The following is a 24,972-nucleotide window of genomic DNA, read 5'->3' on the forward strand; positions in this document are numbered from 1 at the left end:
TTAAAATTTCAGAATGCAATTCCGTATTCGTTTGCTAGAACGATGCCTTTTCATCTCAGCAACTGAATCCGGCCCGTGGAGGGATGTACACAGAGGCTTTTGGAAGCAAAAATGCATCTTAGCTCACCTCCCCCCATGTATGCTAAAAGAAGCCTGTATGTCAAAAGATTAAATCTGGTATAATCTGACACTGTGGCAAAACCAAAGCCCAGCTCTCTGTCCTCTTAAAACACAAGGCAACACACACAGCCTGACCACATGCAAGGCGCACTTGTCAGGACAGGAGAAGAGAATCTCTGCACACTGACATTTGCTAGACAAAGGTTGGTGATAAGTGTTGTCATCCAGCACACATGCTGAACCTGGCACACTAACACCTAAGAACTGCTAAAGCTAGTCCCAGATTACTTACACCAGGCTTTGATGCTCATTTTTATCGGATGTGCCTATTCAAGTATGAATAAAATATAATGCTTTGAAAGTTAAAAATGGACTGTACACCAGGGATGTGTTACTGCTTTCTAGTTTTCTGAACATACAGGTGCGTGTATTTACGCAGCAATCTATTTCCTTTTTAAAAAAGGTATTGAGGTACGGGAATGTGTGGATTTTACTCAACAAATTTTCTCCTGTTTTTCTTAAAACACATACACTCACTCTCTCTCTCTCTCTCTCTCTCTCTCTCACACACACACACACACACACGCCTCACAACAGCTTACAATACAATCAGTAGAATAATTGAGCAAACAACAGTACAGAACAAAACTGAGAAAACAAAAGGCAGCAACATAATGTACCCGGCAAGAATACTAAAGTAATACATTGGCTCAAAAAAGGGGAAACCAAAGTAACACAGAACAGACCCAACAGGGAGGTGTTAGATGCCATGGAAATGAAATTATATTCAGCAAAATCCCCTTTAGGATATTCCCAGGCCATTTCTCAACTCACCTTTATGCTTGGGCATAGCTGAATGACTCCTTTTCTCAGGTGACAATGAGAGCCTTTCCCCAAGTCTTATTGCTGTGTTCATCCTCCCTTCCCAGCATGCTGCAGTTTCAATGAAACTCCCTAACCCTCTGCAACAATTGGGCTTTTAAGAAAGCCTCCTACTGGTGACAATGGGAGCTTCCTCCCAAAGTCTAATTGTGGCAATGGGGGAAGACAGAAGGTAGTGGCAGAGACAGAAATGGAGTGACTCAGGGGTACCCTCCCCCGAGAAATCACTATTGAGGGAATACTGCCTTTTCACATTAAAAAAAGGTTCCTCAGCCTTGGTTTACTTTCATACGTTGTCTATAGCTATAGACCTGCTAGCCCCACATGGGGCACCTGGTTTGCTTGGCTGGATTATGTAGGTTCCTCTGTGTGGGGCTGGCAGCTACATGGTCCAGTTTTGAGGTCTGGATATCCTGATGGTCCCTTTCCAGCTCAACTATTCTACAGCTAACAGTCGTGAAGTCTATAGCTATTTCTTTCAAGCCAGCTATAACAGCAGGATGCTTTTCTCCCAACTCACACTTGTCCTGCCTTCCATCCATAAGGAGCAGAATAGTCAGAAATGAGAATGTACAAGAATCTTAGAATAAAGACAGAATTCCAAGAATCAGCACAAGTCCAATTTTATTCAACAGCAATTCTGATGGGAATGTTGGTGCATATTTTATCTCCAAGGGCAAATGTTCCAGGTACGAAACGGAAATTAACACACAGGTAATTTTTGAAAAAGTACACACAATACTATTTTGTTCTTAATTAAATATATATTTGGCAAAAACAACTGTTCTGATGTTTTGTACAAAACCAAATCCCTTGGAAATCACATGTCTATACGGAAACCTGAATACGTAGCACTTCTCGGTATCTATGGCGTCTGCCGCATTTGCACACAAAATAACCACAATCCCTCTCTGGACACAAGACCCCCACCGTTTTTTTGTGATATATAAGTACACAATAGGGACACAGAACAGCAAGTGGCTTCATTGAAAGTGTGGAAATCACGTGAGGGAGATATTAGGTTAGAAATGTTTCCAGCAAAGAACTGTAGACTCATCGTCTTAAGAAACAGTTACGTGATGTAGCACAAATGGGAGGGTGCTGGTGTTAAGGGACATGACAAATGGTGTAGAAGCTGAAAGCAGTGAATCATCTTCCTTTTCATTTTTGGTCAGCTTTTTAGCTGACTCCATGAAAAGAGACCTCTTGCCAGCCTCCACTTGCAGAAGACTTTCCTCTTCTCTGCTTCCAGTTAAAGCACCTGCAATGCTGGCCGTAGTCTGGGGGTTGTGCGTTTTGTCCTTTTGTTTGGAATGTGTATCCCAGCATTTCAGAAAACAAGGAAGTTCCTCTTGGTTCGCCTTTCAGGTTGGAATGTTCATCAGATCTTGCCCAGTGGTGAGGAGAAGTTAATGCAAAGCAGTGTTTTTCATTAGCAGCGAGGAGGACGGTGCCAAAGGGAAGGGTAGAAAGCAAGAGGAAATAAATGTTTTGCATCCCCCCCCCCCCAAAATGAAGTCCAATGTGCATATATTGTTCTCTTCTTTAGAAAAACCAAACAACTCTCCAGTTATAGCACTTCCAGTTTAGATTGCAAGTCTCAGCCGTGTGAGTAGCTTTAGTTACAGTCATATACAAAGTCATAGTTGCTGGGTTCCTTTGGAATAGGAGGTGGAGCATCTGGGATCTGTATGTTTTCCAGATCCAGGAGGCGAAGCTTTATCTCCATACTGAGCAGAGTGTCCAAGTCATTACGTGTCAGTTCACTCATCATATCCTTTCCAAGAAGGGCATTTAGGCCATCTGTCCACACACAGTACTAGAAGGGAAGGGGGGAGAAAGGGAAGGAAGAGCTGCGTTATTCTGCCTTGCCTAAGTGCATCAGTCTGCAAAAGCATGCCATATTCACTGCAGTCAGAATGTATAAATAAACAGCAGAAGCTCTATGTTGCAAACATTTTGGCAGTCTGGGCCTAGAAGAGAAAGGACGACGATGACAATGATAATTATTATTAATTACTTATACCATTGCCATCTGACTGGGTTGCCCCAAGAAGTGAAGTTACAGGAAACCAGGCAGAGGGCCTTCTCAGTAGTAGGGCCTGCCTTGTGGAATACCCTCCCATCAAATGTTAAGGAGGTAAACAACTACACAACTTTCTTTATTATTAATTACTTATACCATTGCCACCTGACTGGGTTGCCCCAAGAAGTGAAGTTACAGGAAACCAGGCAGAGGGCCTTCTCAGAAGTAGGGCCTGCCTTGTGGAATACCCTCCCATCAAATGTCAAGGAGGTAAACAACTACACAACTTTCTTTATTATTAATTACTTATAGCATTGCCACCTGACTGGGTTGCCCCAGCCCCTCTGGGTAGCTTCCAACATAATAAAAACACAGCAAAACATAAGACATAAAAAAACTTCCCAACACAAGGCTGCCTTCAGGTGTTTTCAGAAAGTTGTGTAGTTCTTTACCTCCTTGACATATGATGGGAGGGCCTTCCACAAGGCAGGCACTACTACTGAGAAGGCCCTCTGCCTGGTTTCCTGTAACTTCACTTCTTGCAGTGAGGGAACTGCCAGAAGGCCCTCGGAGCTGGACCTCCGTGTCTGAGACATTCAGGTATATAGGGCCACAACCGTTTCGGGTTTTAAAGTTCCTGACCAACGAACTGAATTGTGCTCGGAAACATATTGGGAGCCAATGTAGATCTTTTAGGACCAGTGTTATAGGGTCCTGGCAGCCACTCCCAGTCATCAGTCTGGCAGCTACGTTCTGGATTGGTTGTAGTTTCTGAGTTGCCTTCAAAGGTAGCGCCATGTAGAGCGCATTGCAGTAGTCCAAGCATGTCCCACTCTGTCGAAACAGTGCGCAGGCAAGGTCTTGGCTGGGGTACCAGACAGCTGCCCTGGACATAGAATTGACCTGTGCCTCCATGGACAGCAGTGAGTCCAAAATGACTCCCAGGCTGCGCACCTGGTCCTTTAGGGGCACAGTTATCTCATTCAGGACCAGGGACCACACCTGCCCCCCCAAACAGTACTTCTGTCGTGTCAGGATTCAGCCTCAATCCATTAGGCACAATTCATCCTCCAACCATCTCCAGACACTTAACACAAGGACATTCACCTCCCTCACTGGTTCCAATTTAAGGAAGAGCTGGGTATCATTGGCATATGGATGAACACCCAGCCCAAACCCCCTGATGATCTCTCCCAGTGGCTTCATTTAGATGTTGAAAAGCATGGGGGAGAGGACAGAACCATGAGGCACCCCACAAGTGAGTGTCCAGGGGCCTGAACACTCATCCCTCAACACCACCTAAGATAAACATACTATCTTAGGTTATTATGCAGCCAAGTTACTTTTCTCAGGGCAGCTTCAGATGTTACACCAAAGTAGGGAAGAAGGTAAAGGTGACTTGTGTTTCTAGGGTAAATGTCTAAGACAGCACCTCACACATTTCAGCTGTGGCATAGATGCATGTGAACTGTATTTCTATCTGGAGCTAATATATCATTCTCAGTTTGGGGGAAATGCGTCACTTGTCATCAAAGACATGACAGTGGAAGATCCACAACTGGGAAACGTCCAAAGTTCTCAATGGATCAGAACGACAGTGAAATAATTCTGGGGATGTTAAGTCACCTCCTGGGACTAACTTCTTGTAGGGAAGATGCAAAAAACCCTGTGCATCCAGCCTCTGGCAGGGAAGACATGCTGTGGTCTAACCATCCCATGCTGGCCACTTCACTTTCTTTCTTTTGTGGAAGAATTGACTTGACATATATTATTATTATTATTATTATTATTATTATTATTATTATTATTCAGCGCCTCTTTTCTTATTGCAGAACTAGCTTTAGTTTTGGATTCACTTGTTCATCAAAATAAATCTGGGGCAACTAACCTGGGAGGGCTCATCATTTTAAGCAGAAGCCTGATATGCTATTTCATCAAAAAAAGAAAAAGAAAAAGAAAAAGGTAAGCACCGTTAAGTCCAGTCGCGAATGACTCTGGGGTTGTGGCGCTCATCTCGCTTTACTGGCTGAGGGAGCTGGTGTTTGTCTGCAGACAGTTTTTCTGGGTCATGTGGCCAGCATGACTAAGCCGCTTCTGGCGAACCAGAGCAGCGCACGGAAATGCAGTTTACCTTCCCGCCGGAGTGGTACCTATTTATCTACTTGCACTTGGACATGCTTCCGAACTGCTAGGTTGGCAGGAGCAGGGACCGAGCAACAGGAGCTCACCCCGTCGCGGGGATTCAAACCGCCGACCTTCCGAGAGTCAAAACTGCAGCAAAACTAGCGCACTATTTCTTCATTTGGGGGTGTGTGTATTTATCCATCCATATTATGAAAAATGATGTAAAATGTTGAACGCAAATGGAAAGCAGATGCAAAACCGTATAATTAGTAATACATGATACCAATATAAATTCTGTAGATTATGTCATTGGCTCTATTTTGGGAATTGTGAGGTCTTGCATTGCCCTGACTGTTTTAAGAATCAGAATTACGTCAGTGTCGCTGGACCTTTAAAAGCTACACTCTGGATGCTGGGTTCAGCTGTGAATACGAAACAAACATTTCCCCTCCTTTAAAAACAGTAATGGAAAACTGCAGCACCACCCTGAAGCTGACAGTTCCAGATAAACACGGGCTAAACAACTGTTTTAAATCAGCAGCAGTCCTAGGGGATTTCATGAACAACCATCAAATCCTATTCCATCAGCCACTCAAATTTCTTACTAAAAACCGTTTATGCAACTGTGAACAAAAGTGCTTGAATGGAGCTGTCTAAAAATAAAGATTTCAATCATACTGGCCTGTGTCCTAGTTTACAAGTGGAAAATTAAATGAGCCATAGCAGTGTTTTTATCATATAAAGGATTCTCTTAGATTCCATGCCGAAAGATGAATTTTAAATTTAGCTGACCGTGTGTTACAAAATAAGGCCGAGCTTAAAAATAGCTAGAGCTCACTGTGTGCAGCACTAGGCTGGGTGGGGGATGAAAAAATCGTTATATGAACATGACGAGGGATGAAAGAGGACAAAGCCAAACATAATGTGCTCTATACACATTATTTTAGAAGAAATCGTCCACACTGTAGTTAAAGAAGAGTTCTTGAAAGTCTTTGGCTGGAATTCACTGTAAATAGCACGGGTGGCGGGGAGTCAAATAAAAAGAGGTGCTTTGGGTGAAGGATTGTGGAATCCACCTCAACAAAGAACAGCCCAACAGAGGAAGTCCTCTTTGATTTTGCCTCTGCACTTCCCTGAACGTGGCTTCCACTGTTATATTTACGTTTTCTAAGAAGAGGATCTCAAAAAGCGCTATATCAAACAAAATAGCAGTTCAAACTTGACCAGGTGCTACACTGTTTCTTCTCTTTCTTCAGTCAAGTCTGGGACCAAACCGAGGAATGGAAATAATAAATCAGGACACTCGGTGGCAGCCGAGATGGTAAGTGATGCTGGACATGAGCAGAGCATCTTGGGGAGAGAAGGTGAGCCCTCAATCTCTTCGCCACCTGCCTTTAGGAAGGTAGAATGTGGCTGGTTTGCGCAAATCACGGTTTAGTGTGAATGTGCAGGCTGCCAGAGAGAAGCTCACAGCTGCTTTGTGGAACATTTTTACTTGGAACAGGTTTGTCTTAGCGCATACAAGGATTAGCTATAACCAAAGTACCCATGGTCAGCTAAAGAGCATCTCTGTGGAAAAACCGCAATATAGTCTTAGCTGGTTCTTCAGGAATTCTTGAAATTGTTCAGTGCTGACCAAAGTAACTCAACAAGGTAATCCCTCTTTTTCTTTTTAATACACAAATAGAACCACACACGATTTACCTCATGCTTGTCAGGAGCAATGAAATTTAGTTGTCCACTGGAATCGTACAAGATGGAGAATGCGAGCTCAAGGACCTCCTGAAAAGAGACAAAGAAATATTTGCCTGAAAAGGGGCCTAATATGAGTTTAACAAGTTTCTTTTTTTAAAAAAGATATTTATTAAAGTTTTCAAATTTTTTATGCAAACAAAAAATAAACAAAAAAATTAAAAAGACATATAGTTCATAATACGTAGTTTTCAATAACATATTTCTCTGACCTTCTCATACCTCCCCTTCTTGTATTCTATTTCAAATTATTTGTTCAGCAAATCCTTAACTCAAAGCATTACAGCTTATAAAAACACCTTATTTTCTATCCAACCATTTTTTCATGTTCCTTTATACCATTACAGCTAGAAACCACTCAATTTCAATCCAGCATCATTCAACATTCCTTAATTTTACAATATTTCTGTAAGTAGTCCTTAAATTTTTTCCAATCTTCTTCTGCCGACTCTTCTCCCTGGTCACGGATTCTGCCAGTCATTTCTGCCAATCCCATACAGTCAATCAGTTTCATCTGCCATTCTTCCAGAGTGGGTAAATCTTGTGTCTTCCAATACTTTGCGATGAGTATTCTTGCTGCTGTTGTAGCATACATAAAAAACGTTCTATCCTTCTTTGACACCAATTGGCCGACCATGCCCAGGAGAAAGGCCTCTGGTTTCTTCAAGAAGGTATATTTAAATACCTTTTTCAACTCACTGTATATCATTTCCCAGAAAGCCTTAATCCTAGGGCACGTCCACCAAAGGTGAAAGAATGTACCTTCATTTTCTTTACATTTCCAACATTTGTTATCGGGCAAATGATAGATTTTTGCAAGCTTGACTGGGGTCATGTACCACCTATACATCATTTTCATAATATTCTCTCTTAAGGCATTGCATACCGTAAATTTAATCCCAGTGGTCCACAACTGAGTTTAACAAGTTTCCTAGGCTTGGTTCACACACTGTGATAATTCATAGTGTAACCAGTAATGGTTCTTTTAGGTAGAAAAGGTGTAAAGGCGTCTGTCCCACCGCATGGCAAATTATTGAGCACAGCACCATGTGAATGAGAAGAAGAAGCCTTGGGCTTGGGAGCACCTCACCCCCATCTGGCTGTGAGGAGGCAACTGGACGTACAGGTAACTCACAAACAGGTAACTGCTGTATCAAGCAGTTGGTCCTTTACCTTTCTTGCCCTGATCTGGCCACAGTGATCCATGCGATGGTTACCTCCAGGCTTGATTACTGTACAGTGGTACCTCTGGATATGAATGGGATCTATTCTGGAGCCCCGTTCACATCCTGAAGTAAACATAACATGCGACTGCGCGTGTCGCCGCTTCCGTGCATGCGTGTGACGTCATTTTGAGCGTCTGCGCATGCGGCGAAACCCAGAAGTAACGCACTCCATTACTTCTGGGTTGCTGCAGAGCGAAACCCGAAAATACTTAACTTGAACCTACTTCAACCCAAGGTATGACTGTAATTCGCTCTATGCAGGGCTGCCCTTAAAGCTGACTCAGAAACTCCAGCGGGTGCAGAATGCCGCGGCAAGGCTCCTTACGGGGTCCTCGTCGCAGGATCACATTAATCCAGTGCTTTACCAGCTACACTGGCTCCCGGTGGAGTACAGGGTCAGGTTTAAGGTGCTGGTCTTGACCTTTAAAGCCCCACCTATGTTTTCAGTTGCTTCTATTTTATATATAATCTGCCTTGAATCCCTGTCAGGGAAAAAGGCAGGATAGAATTATTATTATTATTATTATTATTATTATTATTATTATTATTATTAGAACCTGTAGTCAAGATTCCCTTGGACATCTTTGATTTAAAGGCTTATTAAAGCAATACCAGGGTTGCTTTTTGTTCTGTGGGTTGTTTTGTTTTGTTTTTTTGCACACAACGTATTCAGATAATACAAGAAAATAACGAAAATGACATTTACAGTGGGACCACTTAGAATTAAAGCCAATTTTGAAGACCGGCAGACAGAAAAACTAGTGAATTAGATTGTGTCCCATCAAGCTATTCCAGGTAGCCTTGACATTGAGTACCCAAACAACATTGCGCTTATTTATTGCTAAGCGATCCCTCTGGAAGGATGGAAGCTGTATGCTGGCAAAGGGAGAGATGATGAAACCACCGGTAAGGACATTCTGCCAAATCTATTCTTTGCTTGCGGCAGCAGCATTCTGTCACTTCTGCTCTGCCAATGCATAAACACCAGAGCAGTTGCTATGCATAATGAAGGGCAGAAGGATGAAAATATCCTTTGGAAGTTCTAATCCACTGTGAAACTTGGGGGAATGTGAACCCAAGTACTTTGCACATAGAAAGAAGAGCCTGTCACTCCATCCAGACACCTCTTTCCAGGGCAAGCTGCAACTGGAACGGCTCCTCCATTCACTCCCGTGGAGGGAACAAGCTCCCCTGCATACTCAAGGTGCTTCTAGACAGCTTTTATGCAGGGCTCACACTATGTCGTCATCATCAAAATCCCAGCCCTTATTTTTGTTACATCTGGGTTCTCCTTCTCCCCATCACCTAGAAGGGAAACTCTCCCATTTGCCCATTGGGAAAGCTGCTCTTGAAAGCGTGCTTTGAGTGTACAGTGGTACCTCTGGTTACGTACTTAATTCGTTCCTGAGGTCCGTTCTTAACCTGAAACTGTTCTTAACCTGAAGCACCACTTTAGCTAATGGGGCCTCCTGCTGCTGCTGCGCCGCCAGAGCACGATTTCTGTACTTTTCCTGAAGCAAAGTTCTTAACCTGAAGCACTATTTCTGGGCTAGCGGAGTGTGTAACCTGAAGCGTATGTAACCTGAGGTACCACTGTATATCTGTGTGGATGCCCAGAATAGGAAAACATGGGGAGGAGAGTGTCTCCCAGACCAGCATTCTCTGGACAATTCCAGTTTAGCATCCAGGGCACTTAAAACATCGTCTGTCCAGGAACTGTCTCACAGCTAGGAAATTGCTTTCCTTCTGGGGGCTTGTTGAGCTTGCTGAGCTTCAGGGGCTGCTATATGGCTCTTCCATTTCACTTGGCTTAAATTGGGCATTCATAGAATGGTTTTAATAATGCTGCGTTTTCTACTTATGTAAAGATGTTATTCTGTTGGATTCATATGGTGTGTTTTTTAAGTATAGCTACCTGCTTCAAACCTCTGTCATGGAACAAGTTAAAAATAAAAACCTCAAAACGAATTTCACAAATTCTCTGAAGCAGAATTAACAAATGTGCTATTCTGTCAAATGCAGAGTTTTCTAACTAAGAAGTCGTTGCATTTTATTCAAAATGATACCTTGTTTTGTTTTGCTCCTTTCTCCTTCATGTGAGGGCAGTCCTTCCCTGTCACAACTGCTTTTATGTCTGCCACGGGCACTGCAGCAAAAGAAAAAGAGGGGGTGTGTATTCCAAGGTGTGAAAAAACTGTGGCATGAAACAAGAGGCAAGACAAAAGTGCTATGTCAGAAGTGACATCCCTTCTACCATCTTCCAGCATCAGATGCGAGAAAGGAGCCAGAAAGATGAGATTGTATTTATTAAATTTATGTATCATTTCACATAAGAGAAACCCTGAAGCGGTTTACAAGGATAACATATGATAGACAACTTTCAAAAAAAACATTAAAATGAAGTTATTTTTGAAGGGCAAGCTTTTTCCAGACAATGAAATGCTGATTTCTGAGGTCAAGTCGTGGCTTCTGACACAACCTGCCCACTTCTACAGACGAGGTTTCCACAGCTACATAAAGCGCTGGAAGAAGTGTTTGACTCTTGCTGGTAGCTACGTAGAGAAGGAATAATAACTGTGCCCCGTTTCGTTTGTCTCAGTCCGCATAAAGTACGTCAGGGGAAATCTTTCATGAACACCCCTCGTAGTATTATTATTATTATTAGTTATTCACTTTATCTTGCCCAGGGCTCTTGCTCCCAACTCAGAAAGCTGCTCTTGAAAGATACAATGACTGATGGTATCAAAAGCTGTTGAGAGGTCAAGGCGTGTCAACAGGAGACACTCTCCTCCTGACACAGGCCGCCACACAGGGGAACTAAGGTGCTCTCAGAGCCCAAACCGGACCAAATACCTGCTTGAAATGGATCCAAAAGAATCAGTCTGGGTCCTACTCACAATAAGTGAGGATAGGAATCCAGTCTAAATGTTACATGTCTACACGCGTGTGTAGTTATGTTGCTTGTCAGAGGTAGTTTCCATCTGGTATCTATGAAACGCAACTGTCAGCGCTGCCCGAGGTCCCAGCTCACAGAAGACCAACGCTGCTTCGTTGTTTAGTATAAAAGTCTTTATTGAAGTTCAGTTCACTTCCACAGCCGCAGCGTGCAGCACTACGTCTCAAACTTTAGACCGCCGAAGCTCCGTCTGAATCTCCTCCCCCCTGACACCAGTTTAAGACTCTAGCCTTGCTCCACCTCTTCCTTTGTTCTTTCCTCCTCTGGGTCTGCCTGCCCGTCGGGGTCTCGCCCTTCCTAGACTCTTCTGACGCTGAGTCCCCTGAGTCTTCCCCCTCCCTCCGGCGGGCTTTAGGACCTGGTTCCCAATCCGGGTTTCCTGCTGTCCCGCGCTCCTGTACATTTGAACTTGGCGCGCGCGCCCAGCCGGCAACCTTCCTCCTGACCTTTGCACTGCTGCTGTCACTGCTCCCTCCTTCGGGGAGGCTAGCTGGAACTGACCTCCCCTCCGTTTCCCCACTTTCCGATGGGGGCGTGGTCAGCCCTGACTCATCTTCTCTCCCCGCTGGAGGCTGGTCCTGACACATGTGACTCTTCCCCCCCACTGCGCTCTGGTGGGGGAACTGGTCCTGATCCCCCGCTGCTGCCTTGGGAGTCCCCGCTGGCCCCCTGCTTCTGGTGCGCCCCCCCTGGGACCCTCCTTGCCCTCACCATCGGCGCCCCCTTCTGGGAATCTTCTGATTCGCTGGAGAAGCTCATGGAATCTCTCGGGTCACTGTCATACTCCCCTACGCTGCCCTCGGATTCCTCTCCTTCGCTCTCCATTTCCTCTCTCCCCTGTGCTTCTGCTCCTGAGCCCCTGACAGCAACCAACTTCGTCTCTAAGGGATTTTTTTTATTTTAATTTTGTTTTAACCAACCCTCCATCACTGAATCTACTCCTGCAGGGCAAAGAGCTGCATTTCCCACTGGAGTAACTTTCAGGCCTCACCAGAATCATCCTAGCCAATTCCCACACCCAGAGGCTCCCCCCACTCCCCATCCACATGCAAGATGGTTGTGTGTGGGCTGCATGGGTTCAGAGGACGGTGGTTCAATACTCTTTGCAAAGGCTTGCAGAGGCACAGCTCCCATGTCCAGGCTTGCACTGAAGCCCTCACACAAGCAGGCAACAATCGTGGCTGGGGGAAAATAAGCATGCTCAAATGAATTAACTCAGAGAAACAACATAAAAAGGTAAAGGTACCCCTGCCCGTACGGGCCAGTCGTGACCGACTCTAGGGTTGCACGCTCATCTCGCTCAAGAGGCCGGGAGCCGGCGCCGTCCGAAGACACTTCCGGGTCACGTGGCCAGCGTGACGAAGCTGCACTGGCGAGCCAGCACCAGCGCCACACACGGAAACGCCGTTTACCTTCCCGCTATAAAGCGGTACCTATTTATCTACTTGCACTTAGGGGTGCTTTTGAACTGCTAGGTGGGCAGGAGCTGGGACTGAACGACGGGAGCTCACCCCGCCGCGGGGATTCGAACCACCGACCTTATGATCAGCAAGTCCTAGGCTTGAGGTTTTACCCACAGCGCCACCCGCGTTACATACATAGCTTCAAATGCAAGCCAATTTTAGGCAAAATATTACAACAACAACAACCTGCCTATGTGTTTCTCAGACTGATGTGGAAAGGCTGTGACAAACTCCCTTGCAATCTATAAATTTTATTTGGAAAGGCTTCATGTGGCGCAAGGTAAGCATCTATCCCCTCTTCTGTTTGAGCAAGACTCAGCAGAGACATATTTTATTTTGTCAGTTCTCTATCCAGGCAACAAGCTGTTATATCTTGCTTGAAATGACAAAGGTTAAAGGTATTATTAATGGCATTTCTTTGTATAGTAGCCCTCAGCACACAAAACTTATTCATAGGGCCTTAAAGTCAAGACTTGTCTTTTCAAATCTCCCGTCTTTTCTGTTTTCCTTTCTGCAAACTCCCCCCCTTCTGCATTCTTTTATGACAGAAGGCGCTCTCCTAATAAAGAGTACCCACACCAAAGGCCAGACACATCACTGTTTGTCCAGAAAAGTGGCCAGTGAGAACACCAGGGGCACAACTCACTGAGCAGCTCCACCATACAAAGCTTCCGGAAGAACAAAGACTAGAGAATTGCCTTCTAAGCTATGGAACGGAGTTCTGTATGCATGAAATAAAGAACGATTCTAATTAAAGGAACAAATCCTTCTTGACCACTAGGGCCAAAGCTGGTTCTGCATGGGACATCTAGCAAACTGAATGCCCTTAAAAATACATACAGTGGTCCCTCGCAAGACGAAATTAATTCGTTCTGCGAGTTTTTTCGTCTTGCGAATTTTTCGTCTTGCGAAGCACGGAACTGCACCTCTTCAAGCAATGCACCCTGGGTATTAACGGTTTTAAGAAAAAGGAAACAAACTTGCAAGACGTTTTCGTCTTGCGAAGCAAGCCCATAGGGAAATTCGTCTTGCGAAGCAATTAAAAAAACGAAGAATTCTTTCGTCTTGCGAGTTTTTTGTCTTACGAGGCATTCGTCTTGCGAGGTACCACTGTAATAATGAACAACCCAGAAAAGATTCTACTACTATGGGCTGGGTTCCTACTCATCCCACTACCCAACCCTCGTGCCAGTCCCCCCCCCACACCAGCCCCACAGAGCTCCCCTTCCCACCCCCTGCTACTACTAAGCTTGTGATTCATCTTCCCAGCCACGTCTCTTCTGTTGCTGCTTTATATTTGCTTTCACCATCACCTTGATGTCCAAACCTCACCCCCTCCTTTTGTGCACCCCACAAATCACCTATGGGAGCCTCCAGCATCTTCCTCCTCCTCCCTTATCACCTATGAAGCCACCATTCTCTCCTGCTCTGCAGAACCTTTCATGCCCCTGCTTTCATCTTCAACCCCATTCCCATGACTCCTAATCCTTTCTTTTACTCAACCTCTGTTTTCACCTTCACCGCCTTTCCCCATCCACTTTTCTCCTTGCTTTCTTAAACTTTCCCTTGCACACAGATCCCCTCCATTCCCATGCCTCCTTCTCTGTCCTATTCTGCAGTCCCCTACGCACGCACACTTCACACTGAGCTATGCTTACTGTATTTTTAAGATGAAGAGAAGCCGGTCAGTTAGCTTGCTCAGCTAGTGAATGCTAAATTCAGTTGATGTGTGCTGCACATCTATGCTAATCACTTCTAAATTACAGCACTGAATCTGGAACATCAGTCACGCTGAAGATGCAGGATACCGAGAATGAAACACAAGATTGTAGGAAGGTAACCATGTAGGAAGGTGTGATGGGATGGTGAGCTGCTTGTGCGTAAAATCCTAGTCCCTCAGAGTTTGGCTAAGTCCACAAACCTCTGTCTGTGACGGAGCTGCTTAAGCATGGCTCCATCAGTCACTCGTTGGATCGGACAGTGGGCGTTTACGGAACTTCTTCCAGCATAAAAGCTCCTTAACGGAAACGCGTCTTCTGGACTCTCGGCGTGACAGTTTCCGGCGAGGATTGGGTGTCCCTACAGGAGGTCCTGAAACCTCCCCACTGTTCTCGCTTGAAGTGTCTCTGAGCCCTCCCTCCGACTCACTTTCCCTTGGAACTCCACTTCTCCCCCTGCTGGTTCCCTCCTCCGGGGTCTTCACCCTCTCTCCTTAAACCTCTGAGCTTATCCTGGGCGTATTCATCATTTACCGTTCCCTCTACCAGTTCTCTTTGCCCCACCCAGGCCGCCCCACACACCCAGTGGTCCTCTGGGATAATATGTCTCTCTTCAGGCGCTCCCCCCCCTCCAAATATTCAGGTTTGCGTGAGAGAGCGTCCGCTCTGATGTTTTCTGGACCTGGCACATAGCAGATTTCAAAATGGAATTTGGAGAACTCCTGGGCCCACCTCACTTGTCGTTGGTTGAGCACTCGTGCCGTTCTCCAATACTCCAAATTCTTGTGGTCCGTACACACTTGCACCTTATGCTGTGCGCCAATTAGTAAATGTCTCCATCTCCGGAACGCTTCGTGAATGGCGAGTAGTTCTCGGTCATATACGGTGTAGTTCCTCTCGGATTTGTTCAGCTTACGCGAAAAGAAGGCACACGGTCTCCATTCCGACTTATTGCTCCCTGGCTGAAGCAGCACCGCCCCCACCGCCCGGTCTGAGGCATCAGTTTCCACTCTCATGGGTTTTTGTAAATCCACATGCAGGAGCTGTTCTTCCGAAGCGAATGCCCTTTTCAATTCCTCAAATGCTTGCTCCGCCTCCGCCGTCCAAACGAATTTCTTCTTGCTGCTTAGACAGTCCGTGATGGGAGCCGTTAAGTGGGCAAAGTTCTTGATGAATTTACGGTAAAAATTCCCGAACCCTAAGAACCTTTGCACATCCTTTTTCGTTTTCGGTGTCTTCCATTCCAGCACCGCCTGGACCTTGCCTGGATCCATGGCTAATCCCTTGTCTGATAAGCGGTACCCCAGGAATTCCACCTCCTTGGTGTGAAACTGACACTTCTCCAATTTCACCCACAGCTGGTTTGCTTGCAGCTGGCTCAGCACTTCCCTGACATCCTTTACATGCTGCTCCTCATTCTCTGAATATATCAGCACGTTATCGAGGAAGGCCACGCAATTCTTGTAGAGCAAAGGTCCCAGGACATGGTTCATGAGCGATTGAAAACAGGCGGAGCCTGATTGCAATCCGAATGGCATAACTAAATATTCAAAAGCCCCCAAAGGGGTGAACATGGTGGTTTTCCATTCATCCCCTTTCCTTATTCGTATCAGGTTGTATGCCCCTCTCAGGTCCAGTTTCGTGAATATCTTTCCCTTCCTCACCCTGGTCAAAATGTCATCAATCCTGGGCATAGGGAAAGTCACTGGTTCTGACACGGCATTTAGCCGCCGGTAGTCCACTACAAGCCTGGGTTTATCCGTGTTTTTTTTGTCCACAAAAAACACTGGGCTCCCCCCCACCGCTCTGGACTCTCTGATGAAGCCTCTCTTCAGGTTTTTATCAATAAACTCCCTTAACTCCTGCATTTCCCTGTCTGACATGGCGTACAGCTTGCCCACGGGGAGCTGGGCCCCAGGGACCAGGTTAATTTGGCAGTCAAAGTCTCTATGCGGTGGTAGTTTATCTGCTTCCCTTTCGCTGAAGACCTTGCTCAGGTCAGCGTATTGTTTGGGCACCTTCCCTTTGTCCGCCACTTCCGTCCCTGCTAGAAAGGCCTTTGCCCCTTCTGGCACCTTTCCTTCTCTGCAGTGTTCCAGGCAATGTGCTGACCCAAAGGAGACCACTCTCTGATGCCAGCCCACTAGCGGGTCATGCAACGCTAGCCAGCTCATTCCCAAAATGACGGGAGCCCCTCCCAGGGTGGCCACATTGAACGCTATCCTTTCAGTGTGCCTGGCCACCCTCATAACCATTGGGACGGTCTGTAGGCTAACTTCTCCTCCCAACAGCTCCCTCCCATCGATCGTGGTCACCTGCAGGGGGTTGCTTAAAGGGAGTATCTGTATCTGGTGTTCAGCTGCAAACTCCTTACTCATAAAATTACAGGAGCTGCCTGAGTCCAACAGCGCCTTTGTCTTTAGTGGGTATCCGTTTGCCAGCTCTAGCAACACCTCTATTACTAGGGCTGGTCTTGGAGGTTCCGGAGTGGGCACTTTTACTGCTCCTTGGCCTGGCTGCAGTGCCCTGACGGTGGCAGCCAGGCGTTGGCTTTTACTGGCTCCTGGACTCCCTCCTCCTTCCCCGCAACAGCTCCCGCCATCCCTTGCCATTCCTTTCTTTGCGGGCAGACTCTGGCAAAGTGACCTGGCTGCTGGCAGAGATAACATTTCTTGGCGCTCTTTCCCTCCTTCTTCCTCCCTTCACTGGGATTTGAAACTGCGCACGCGCTGTTCCAACTTCCATCGGCTCTCCTGGCGGGAAACTTGGCTCTGGAATCTCTGGAATGCGGAAATCCCTCCAACGCTCTCCTTTCCCCTCCCGCTTCTCCAAGGCTCTTGCCTCCTGGCGCGCTCCAATGGTCAGCGCTGATTTGGTCAGCTGGTCCATAGACTCCGCCCTGGGCGCCCGGGAAAGTTCGTCTTTCACCTCCGAAGAAAGCCCCTCTTCAAAGAGCATGTGAATGGGTTCCGCCGATAGGTCCCACCCCAATTTATGTATCAACATTGTAAACTCAGTCCAGTACTCACGAACCGATCGGCTACCCTGTTTGCAAGCCATCAATTGTCTGCGCACCAGTCCCTGTTCAATCTCGCTGGAAAACATCAAATCCATGGCGCGAAAAAACTTCCTCGTGTCCTTCAGCATTTCACTATTCCCTGCCATCAGGGGTCTAACCCAGTCTCTCGCCCCCCCTTCGAGATGGCCAATCACAAACGCCACTCGCGATGCCTCGTCGGGAAAGTCGTTAAACTGCAGTTCGAGAGCATACTGCATCTCTGTCCTAAAGGCTTGGTAGTTCCTGGGGTCCCCCCCAAACTTCTGCACCAATCCTGGCATCTTTCTTGCTAGTGTAGCTCCTTTTGCCTTTTCTGCATCCTGCGCCCTCCTTTCCTCTAGCCTCGCCGTTTGCAGTGCTAGCTGGACTTCCAACACCCTGTACCTTTCTTCCAGGCTTGGACCCTCTCCAGCTCCTCCTGCTCCCACGGCTCCGGCTGGGTTGCTCATGATGCCTCTCTGCACAAGCTGCTTTCAGGGACTGTCCGATTGCTGTGATGGGATGGTGAGCTGCTTGTGCGTAAAATCCTAGTCCCTCAGAGTTTGGCTAAGTCCACAAACCTCTGTCTGTGACGGAGCTGCTTAAGCATGGCTCCATCAGTCACTCGTTGGATCGGACAGTGGGCGTTTACGGAACTTCTTCCAGCATAAAAGCTCCTTAACGGAAACGCGTCTTCTGGACTCTCGGCGTGACAGTTTCCGGCGAGGAGTGGGTGTCCCTACAGGAGGTCCTGAAACCTCCCCACTGTTCTCGCTTGAAGTGTCTCTGAGCCCTCCCTCCGACTCACTTTCCCTTGGAACTCCACTTCTCCCCCTGCTGGTTCCCTCCCCAGCTGAATGGTCTCTCTCACCCTCCGTGAGCCCTTTCACCTCCTGCGTCTCAGATGGCAGTTCCCTGACAGAAGGTAACCTTGGTGCTGGGACGCGGGTGGCGCTGTGGGTTAAACCACAGAGCCTAGGACTTGCTGATCAGAAGGTCGCGGTTTGAATCCCCGTGATGGGGTGAGCTCCCGTTGCTCGGTCCCAGCTCCTGCCCACCTAGCAGTTCGAAAGAACCTCAAAGTGCAAGTAGATCAATAGGTACCACTCCGGCAGGAAGGTAAACGGCCTTTCCGTGCGCTGCTCTGGTTTGCCAGAAGCGGCTTAGTCATGCTGGCCCCAGGACCTGGAAGCTGTATGCCGGCTCCCTCGGCCAATAAAGCGAGATGAGTGCCGCAACCCCAGTCGGTCACGACTGGACCTAATGGTCAGGAGTCCCTTTACCTTTACCCATGGAATATTTGAGGGCTTTGCATCTTTTATCTCTCTCACACAAGGCAGCTGAGAGGTTTAAAACTGGCAATTGCTTTCCTTTTAGTGTGTTTCCCTTCTCACTGTACTCAAACAATGCCATATATATGAACAACTCCTGCAGTCAAGCTGGTGCCAACTACAGTGGTGCCTCGCAAGATGAAAATAATCCGTTCCGCGAGTGTCTTCGTCTAGCGGTTTTTTCGTCTTGCGAAGCAACCCTATTAGCGGCTTAGCGCTATTAGCGGTTTAGCGGCTTTTAAAGGCTTAGCGGCTAAAAGGCTATTAGTGGCTTAGAAAAAGGGGGGGGGGAGCGGGAAAAAATCGCAAGACTCGCAAGACGTTTTCGTCTTGCGAAGCAAGCCCATAGGGAAAATCGTCTTGCGAAGCAACTCAAAAACGGAAAACCCTTTCGTCTAGCGGGTTTTTCGTCTTGCGGGGCACCACTGTATTATTCTAGCTTTCCTTTGGACCACATCAGTGAGGCCCAGAGGGGTCTTGTCGCCTGGACAGCTCAGGACCTCCATACACACTGCCCAGGCTTGCACCCCAAGGAGGTCACTTCGGTGCTGCTAATGTAGCAGCTTGTCTTCTCCCCCAGAGGCACACTCCACTGTCTCCTGAGACAGACAGGTGCCAACAATAAGAGAGTGGCTTCCATGGAACCTCACCCTTTATGGGCAGAAGTCCTATTTTGGATTGACGATAGCTCTACCTAGAAGTGGAATGTCAGTAGCAATCTGGCTAGGCATTTCAAACTTTTTCAGCATGGACTTACATTAGCACAGCATGCTTTCACAGTTCATAGAAGTCTGGGCTGGATGAGTGAGTTCAGCTATCAAAGACACATTTCAAAGTTATTCAAGACTGACTGCCTCATCATCATCTTTCATTCCACTCTAGCATTCGGTATCATTTCTCTGAGCACAAGGAGAAGTAGGCAGCTCCTCTCGGCACCAGAGCCTTAGTGAAGTGATAAGAAACCTTGTCCTAGATTCTGATGAAGGATTGCAATAAAAAGCCTGGAACAGCCGTGAGGCCAATCTGTGAAGCAATGAAAATAAGCGAGTCTGACTATAAACTGGTGCTGTTAAGACACTCTGCTGAGGTCCTTATCTCTGTATCTTTCAGCCAACTGGTGTGAAGGAAACCCCAGGCATTTTCCTCTGGGGTCAAACACATTTCAAGCTTATTACCTCTGACATTTGTATAGTCACTGGATGCTCTGTTTGAGTGTTTTTTAAATAATCCCTCCCCAACAAGTAGTGCTTAAAATTGCATGCTAGGGTTTAGCTATCAGAGAACAATCAAATTCTATTTAAAAAAAATACTAATTATGGGAGACACCGCCAAGATGAACGACATGGTCACCATCCAACAATGAAGTTCATGACCAACAGGCTGCTTCAGCGTAAGCAAATGGTGATAGATGTTCTTCACCCTGGAAAGGCCACTGTTCCCAAAACTGAAATCCGCGAAAAGTTGGCCAAAATGTACAAGACAACCCCAGATGTCATTTTTGTCTTTGGCTTAAGGACTCATTTTGGAGGTGGGAAGACAACAGGCTTTGGCATGATCTCTGATTCCCTTGACTATGCAAAGAAAAATGAACCAAAGCACAGACTAGCCAGGAATGGTTTGTATGAAAAGAAACAGACTTCTGGGAAACAGCGTAAAGAACATAAGAACAGAACGAAGAAAGTCAGAGGAAAAGCTAAAGCAAACATTGGGGCTGGCAAGAAGTGAGCCAGCAGTGGATTTTAAGAGAAATTAAGTTATCCTGGCAGAAAATATATGGAGATTGTACTGTTGTGTTGCATTCCGGTCAAACAAATTCTGTGAAAACTCAAAAAAATAAAAATAAAATACTAATTACTGAAGAAAAATCCCTGCTTGTGGAAGAGAAAAATATAAAGTACAGCACAACTTTATAATAGCGTTTATACGCTGCTTTCAGTGTTCAATACAGGGATTGCAAATAAATTGTTTTGTCTTCATTTTAAAGAGGACTACCCCTAATATTTAACGCAGAAGAACAGGAAGTGTGGCTTTCTTCATCCTTTTCTCATTTGGTGCTTCCTCCTATTGTTCAAAGTTGCCATGAGTCAACTTCTTGGCTAATGAACCTGATGAAACAGACCCAGCCTGTAGTAAGAGGGCTGAGAGAAGTCCCTAAAGGAAGGATTCTAATTAGAAGCTAGCAGAGGAGAAGGAATTAAGTGCTGTATCATTCAACAACTGTCGAGCTGAAAAAGGGTTTGGGGTTTTAGGGGAGAAAGCAAAAAAGATCTAAGGATCCAATCACCTGCCAAACCCTTCTCAGCCCTTTCCCCCTCTCCATTGCCCATCTTACATCTTCTCATTTTACATCACAAAGCAATGAAAAAAGAAACAAACATAAGAGTTGCGACATTTCAATTACTTACACTTATCCTGCAATGAATCATGTGGAACTTCTCCCTGGGGAGTCTCCTCCAAATCTCCATAATGTAGGACTTTGTGGTTTGGCGAAAGGCGACAATACCAAAATTTATCTGATGAAATAAAATGCCGGTAAGGATCGTTAATCTGTATCGCAGCAAACCAGAGAATGTAATCCAGAAATAAAACACATGACTGCAGCATTGCAAGGAGTAAGATTTGCCAACCAATATCTAGAGGGACCTTCTCCACCCGCAACTGTGACTCTTAGGTCCCTATTTTGCACTGCAAGCTTTTATTAAGATGCCACATGAATTTGCATCTCTTCCCAGCTTCATCTTCTCCCTCTATAATTGTTCTTAAAGGGTTTGTCAAGAGTTGCTTCTGGTAATAGTATTTGCTTGGCAGGTTCAGGCCGCCACAGTCATGAGTTTACAAGGTCAGTGCCAGACAATTCCCTCCTAACAGGGCTTTTTACCCAAAGCACCACTATTTAATAAACATATAAATGTTCATTTAATGTTTATTATAGAAGAATGTTCCTACATTGCAGGCGGTTGGACTAGATGACCCTTAGGATCTCTTCCAACTCTACAATTCTATGATTCTAAGTGGGTATTTTTTTTAAAGGCAGTTTGCTCCTAGCCAGCTAAAACAAGATCAAACAGTGATTCCAACTGCACAGGCTGCCTGATGGTTTGAATAAAGCAAACCTATTCCCCAGAGAAAAAGGTTGGATATTTTTGGGTGTTTCCCTTTGGCTCTGATAACCAGAGCAAAACAAATAAGATATCCAGTAACATAACTTTACCTCTTATTTATCTTAAGAGTATTTTTAGATTGTTTTGCTTCCCACTGCTTGTGGCAACTACCAGCTTCACATATTGATTTGCTAAGATTTTTTTACTACGCTGCGTATTTTGTCAAGCATCCATAACACTTGGAATATATGATGCGTGATAAAACCCCCAGAAAATGGCTATGTTAAAGCCTTCACATGAAATGGCCCTCATGCGATTAGCACAAGAAAGAGGAAACACTTATTCATAAGTGGGCAGATGTGCCAGAAATCTAAGGAGGCTTTTTATGTCAGGCAGACTGAGTGGCAGTTTCCTTGGTTTCAGAATAAGCAGAAAATGTGCACATGATCTTAATGGATTGTGACACTGAAGGCAGACAATGAGAAAGGGTGAAATAATTCCAGGCAGAATGACAGAAGGATCTAAACCGGGACTTAATACCTGCCCCAAATTCCTGTAAAGAAACACACCAGACCATCTCAACAGAAATATTTGCTTTAAGTAATCATGCCTTATGTAGTTTTAAGCTAAGACACTTTTAACAGTATGGGCTTGGGCTTTTTTTTTTTATAATTACTTGTCTGACAGGGTAACTAGGGGAAAAAATTGGGCACCTCACATTTTCCTAAAAAGTTGAGGAGATAACATGGAACTTGGTCTTTAGAAACTGAAAATGGATGCTCAGGATCTGAATCCAAGGAAAATTCCCTAGTGTAGCCCATCCCGACCGCATCTTTATCTCACACATGACAACAGCTGTGGGGAGGTGTTTGGGAAAGCAGCCTTGGGGGCCGAATTAGAAGGCCTGTCAGGCCTCAGAAAATCCCCACCAATTTAGAGATATTCAAACCTGTGTTATGATTTCATCATATCGCAGGATTTCCTATTCAATCACGCCATCTTACGGGCTGCCCTTGATGAAACAAACAAATATGGCACTGCCGTTTCTAAAAAGCCTCCCTTTGCATCCGCCATAATATCTAGGTCCAGCCTCAGTGTATCAATGGCTCTCCCCCAATTTTATGCTGCATTGAACACACACAGAAGTGACGTTTTAAAGGCTAAAAGGCACTCTTTCCATCATGTCTGAAAGCTCCCTAAGAAAACAATAAAGGTTATTTTTATAGTGGTCAATAAAAACAAAGGAGGAAAGGAGAAAGAGGCAGGAAAAAGAAATCTGGTCAGTACCTTGCCGCCGCCGACTGTTGAGTTTCCTAAAACAGGTTCCCTCAACAAGACGATTAAGACGCTGCTGCTTGATCAACTCTAAAATTTCGGGCTGGATCTTCTCTTTGAGCTCCCTGGGAAGGAGTGGGGGGGTGGGGGGAGAACACAAGCAAACAGACACAGACTTAGTCACGTCTAACTAGAAAAACTCACACTACACACAAATACCTTCCCATGCAGGTTTTGAGTCTTAACTGGAGTTCTCACTCTGCAATACATTTCCACTTTGGGCAATCCTTTCTCCTGCTCATGCTTTAGCTTAAGCCTCCTCTGCAATGCTACCAGCTGTTTGCAAGATGAGGAGGCTGTTTCAACTCAGCAATCAATTGGCAAACCAGGTACAACATGCACTTCTTTATTCTTTACAGTCAAATGTCCCAAACTACTATGGACCCCTGGTCCTTGAGAAGCTGTATATATTCTGTTTCACTTGTGGCATTGGAGCTTTGCTCCAAACATAGCATATTTAGGGATGGGTTGTGTCATGTGCCCAGCAATGAGGGGGACTGGGCCTTTGGTGTGAACACTAGGACTTCTTCCAGCAGTACTGCACCAGACAGACAGACAGACACACACAAACGCCAATGGAGGTATAACTCCCTGCTCCCCACCCCCAAATCTCCAAGGGGGATGAAGCCGTCTTTTACCATTTGAGAAACCAGCTCTCTTTACACTCCCGAAACCAGAACCACACAAGCAGTGAAGTTGCTGATTTGTTCTGTTAAGGAAGCGGTGGAGAAAACACACCTGCCTAACACTGCAGTTCAATTCATATATTGACTGAAGAAGGTCTATGTTCAAAATGCCTTGGGGAACTTGGATATTACCCTTTCAATAAATCTGCCTCACACCGTTCGTTCTGCCTTCTTTTTCTCTCCTCTCCTGGCAGGGATACCAGTGACTTCACCCTCACTTGCACCTCCCTGAGCAGAGAAGGGATTACTGCCTCAAAAGCAAGCAGGGCGGCATGCCTTGAAGTTGGGCTGTCCAGGCTGAGGCTGCCAGGAGTGGCACCTCACTACAAGAGCTTGTTGCTTTCAATGGGGAGAGTGAAGAAACAGTATTAGCATGAAACGTCTGCTGCTGGTTTGGAACTTCAAGTCCTGGATTCCAAGCAAGGAAGGTTGATTGTTTCCTGGCTTTGCTTTCCCCACAATGGGGACAGATAAGCAGCACATGCAGTCTTGGCCACAAGCAGTGCCAGAACTCTGGCAGATGCCTGTTTCTCTGTGCAAGCATCTCAATGGGGATTCTGCACGGACTACGATCTGCCTGCTTTTGAATAAGCTCTGGGGTGCTAGGCTCTACCATAATGTCGTACTGAATAACTATTATCTTTGGATCAAACTCATTCAGCCAATAAGCTGGAGTAAGTAATCTTACAGTGCATTGAGAATTCACATTATACATCCTCAAAAACTGTGTCAATGTCTCCCGAGTCTTTAAAAATCAGCTGGGTATGAAGACCTGCAGGCAGAAAATGCAAGCATTTTTCAAGCATTTAAAGCTGATTTTACATTCTGTCACAGGATGCATCGTCGGGATGGCGCGACCGGTTAGTTTACAGTCGTGCTCAGCTCCCCTTAAGAAGAAAAAGGAAGATTAAGTTTCAAAATAAACTTGACTGTTAGTCAAAAAATGCTGTTGCATAATGGATAAGGCCCACCAGCTCCACTTTGTTTTACTGCTAAAAATGGGCTGAGATCTGCCATGATGAAGTGGCAAGTGTGTCGCTCCAGTGAAAATGTGAAATGGGCCCAAGAGAGGCCTAAAAAACAAGTTGACAATCTGCCTCCAGGTCCAAGAGCACAAAGTGATGCAAAAGGAATACCAATTAATATCCATTAACATAGGCATACAGGAGCTCCTTTAGATAACCGCCCCCCCACCCAGCACCAGACAGTAAAGAA

At 45.8% G+C, this 24,972-nt stretch overlaps 1 protein-coding gene and 1 pseudogene across 8 annotated transcripts in view; one reads left to right on the plus strand and one right to left on the minus strand.

Moving 5' to 3' along the window:
- Nucleotides 1–1,609: 1,609 nt before the first annotated feature.
- The window catches only part of ELMO1 (engulfment and cell motility 1), a 283,672-nt gene continuing 260,309 nt past the window's right edge, over nucleotides 1,610–24,972 (minus strand). For all 8 annotated transcript variants that reach the window (XM_053409945.1, XM_053409947.1, XM_053409946.1 and 5 more), the window contains 5 exons: nucleotides 23,024–23,136; nucleotides 21,041–21,148; nucleotides 10,197–10,276; nucleotides 6,857–6,934; nucleotides 1,610–2,821 (listed from right to left, as the gene is read on the minus strand). In XM_053409945.1, the coding sequence (XP_053265920.1) occupies nucleotides 2,621–2,821; nucleotides 6,857–6,934; nucleotides 10,197–10,276; nucleotides 21,041–21,148; nucleotides 23,024–23,136 (580 nt within the window). In that variant the 3' untranslated portion in view covers nucleotides 1,610–2,620. The remainder of the gene's footprint in view (nucleotides 2,822–6,856; nucleotides 6,935–10,196; nucleotides 10,277–21,040; nucleotides 21,149–23,023; nucleotides 23,137–24,972) is intronic.
- LOC128424118 (40S ribosomal protein S24-like) lies at nucleotides 19,969–20,474 on the plus strand (annotated as a pseudogene).

This window comes from Podarcis raffonei, chromosome 12, assembly GCF_027172205.1.
Source record: "Podarcis raffonei isolate rPodRaf1 chromosome 12, rPodRaf1.pri, whole genome shotgun sequence".
Taxonomy (NCBI): Eukaryota; Metazoa; Chordata; class Lepidosauria; order Squamata; family Lacertidae; genus Podarcis; species Podarcis raffonei.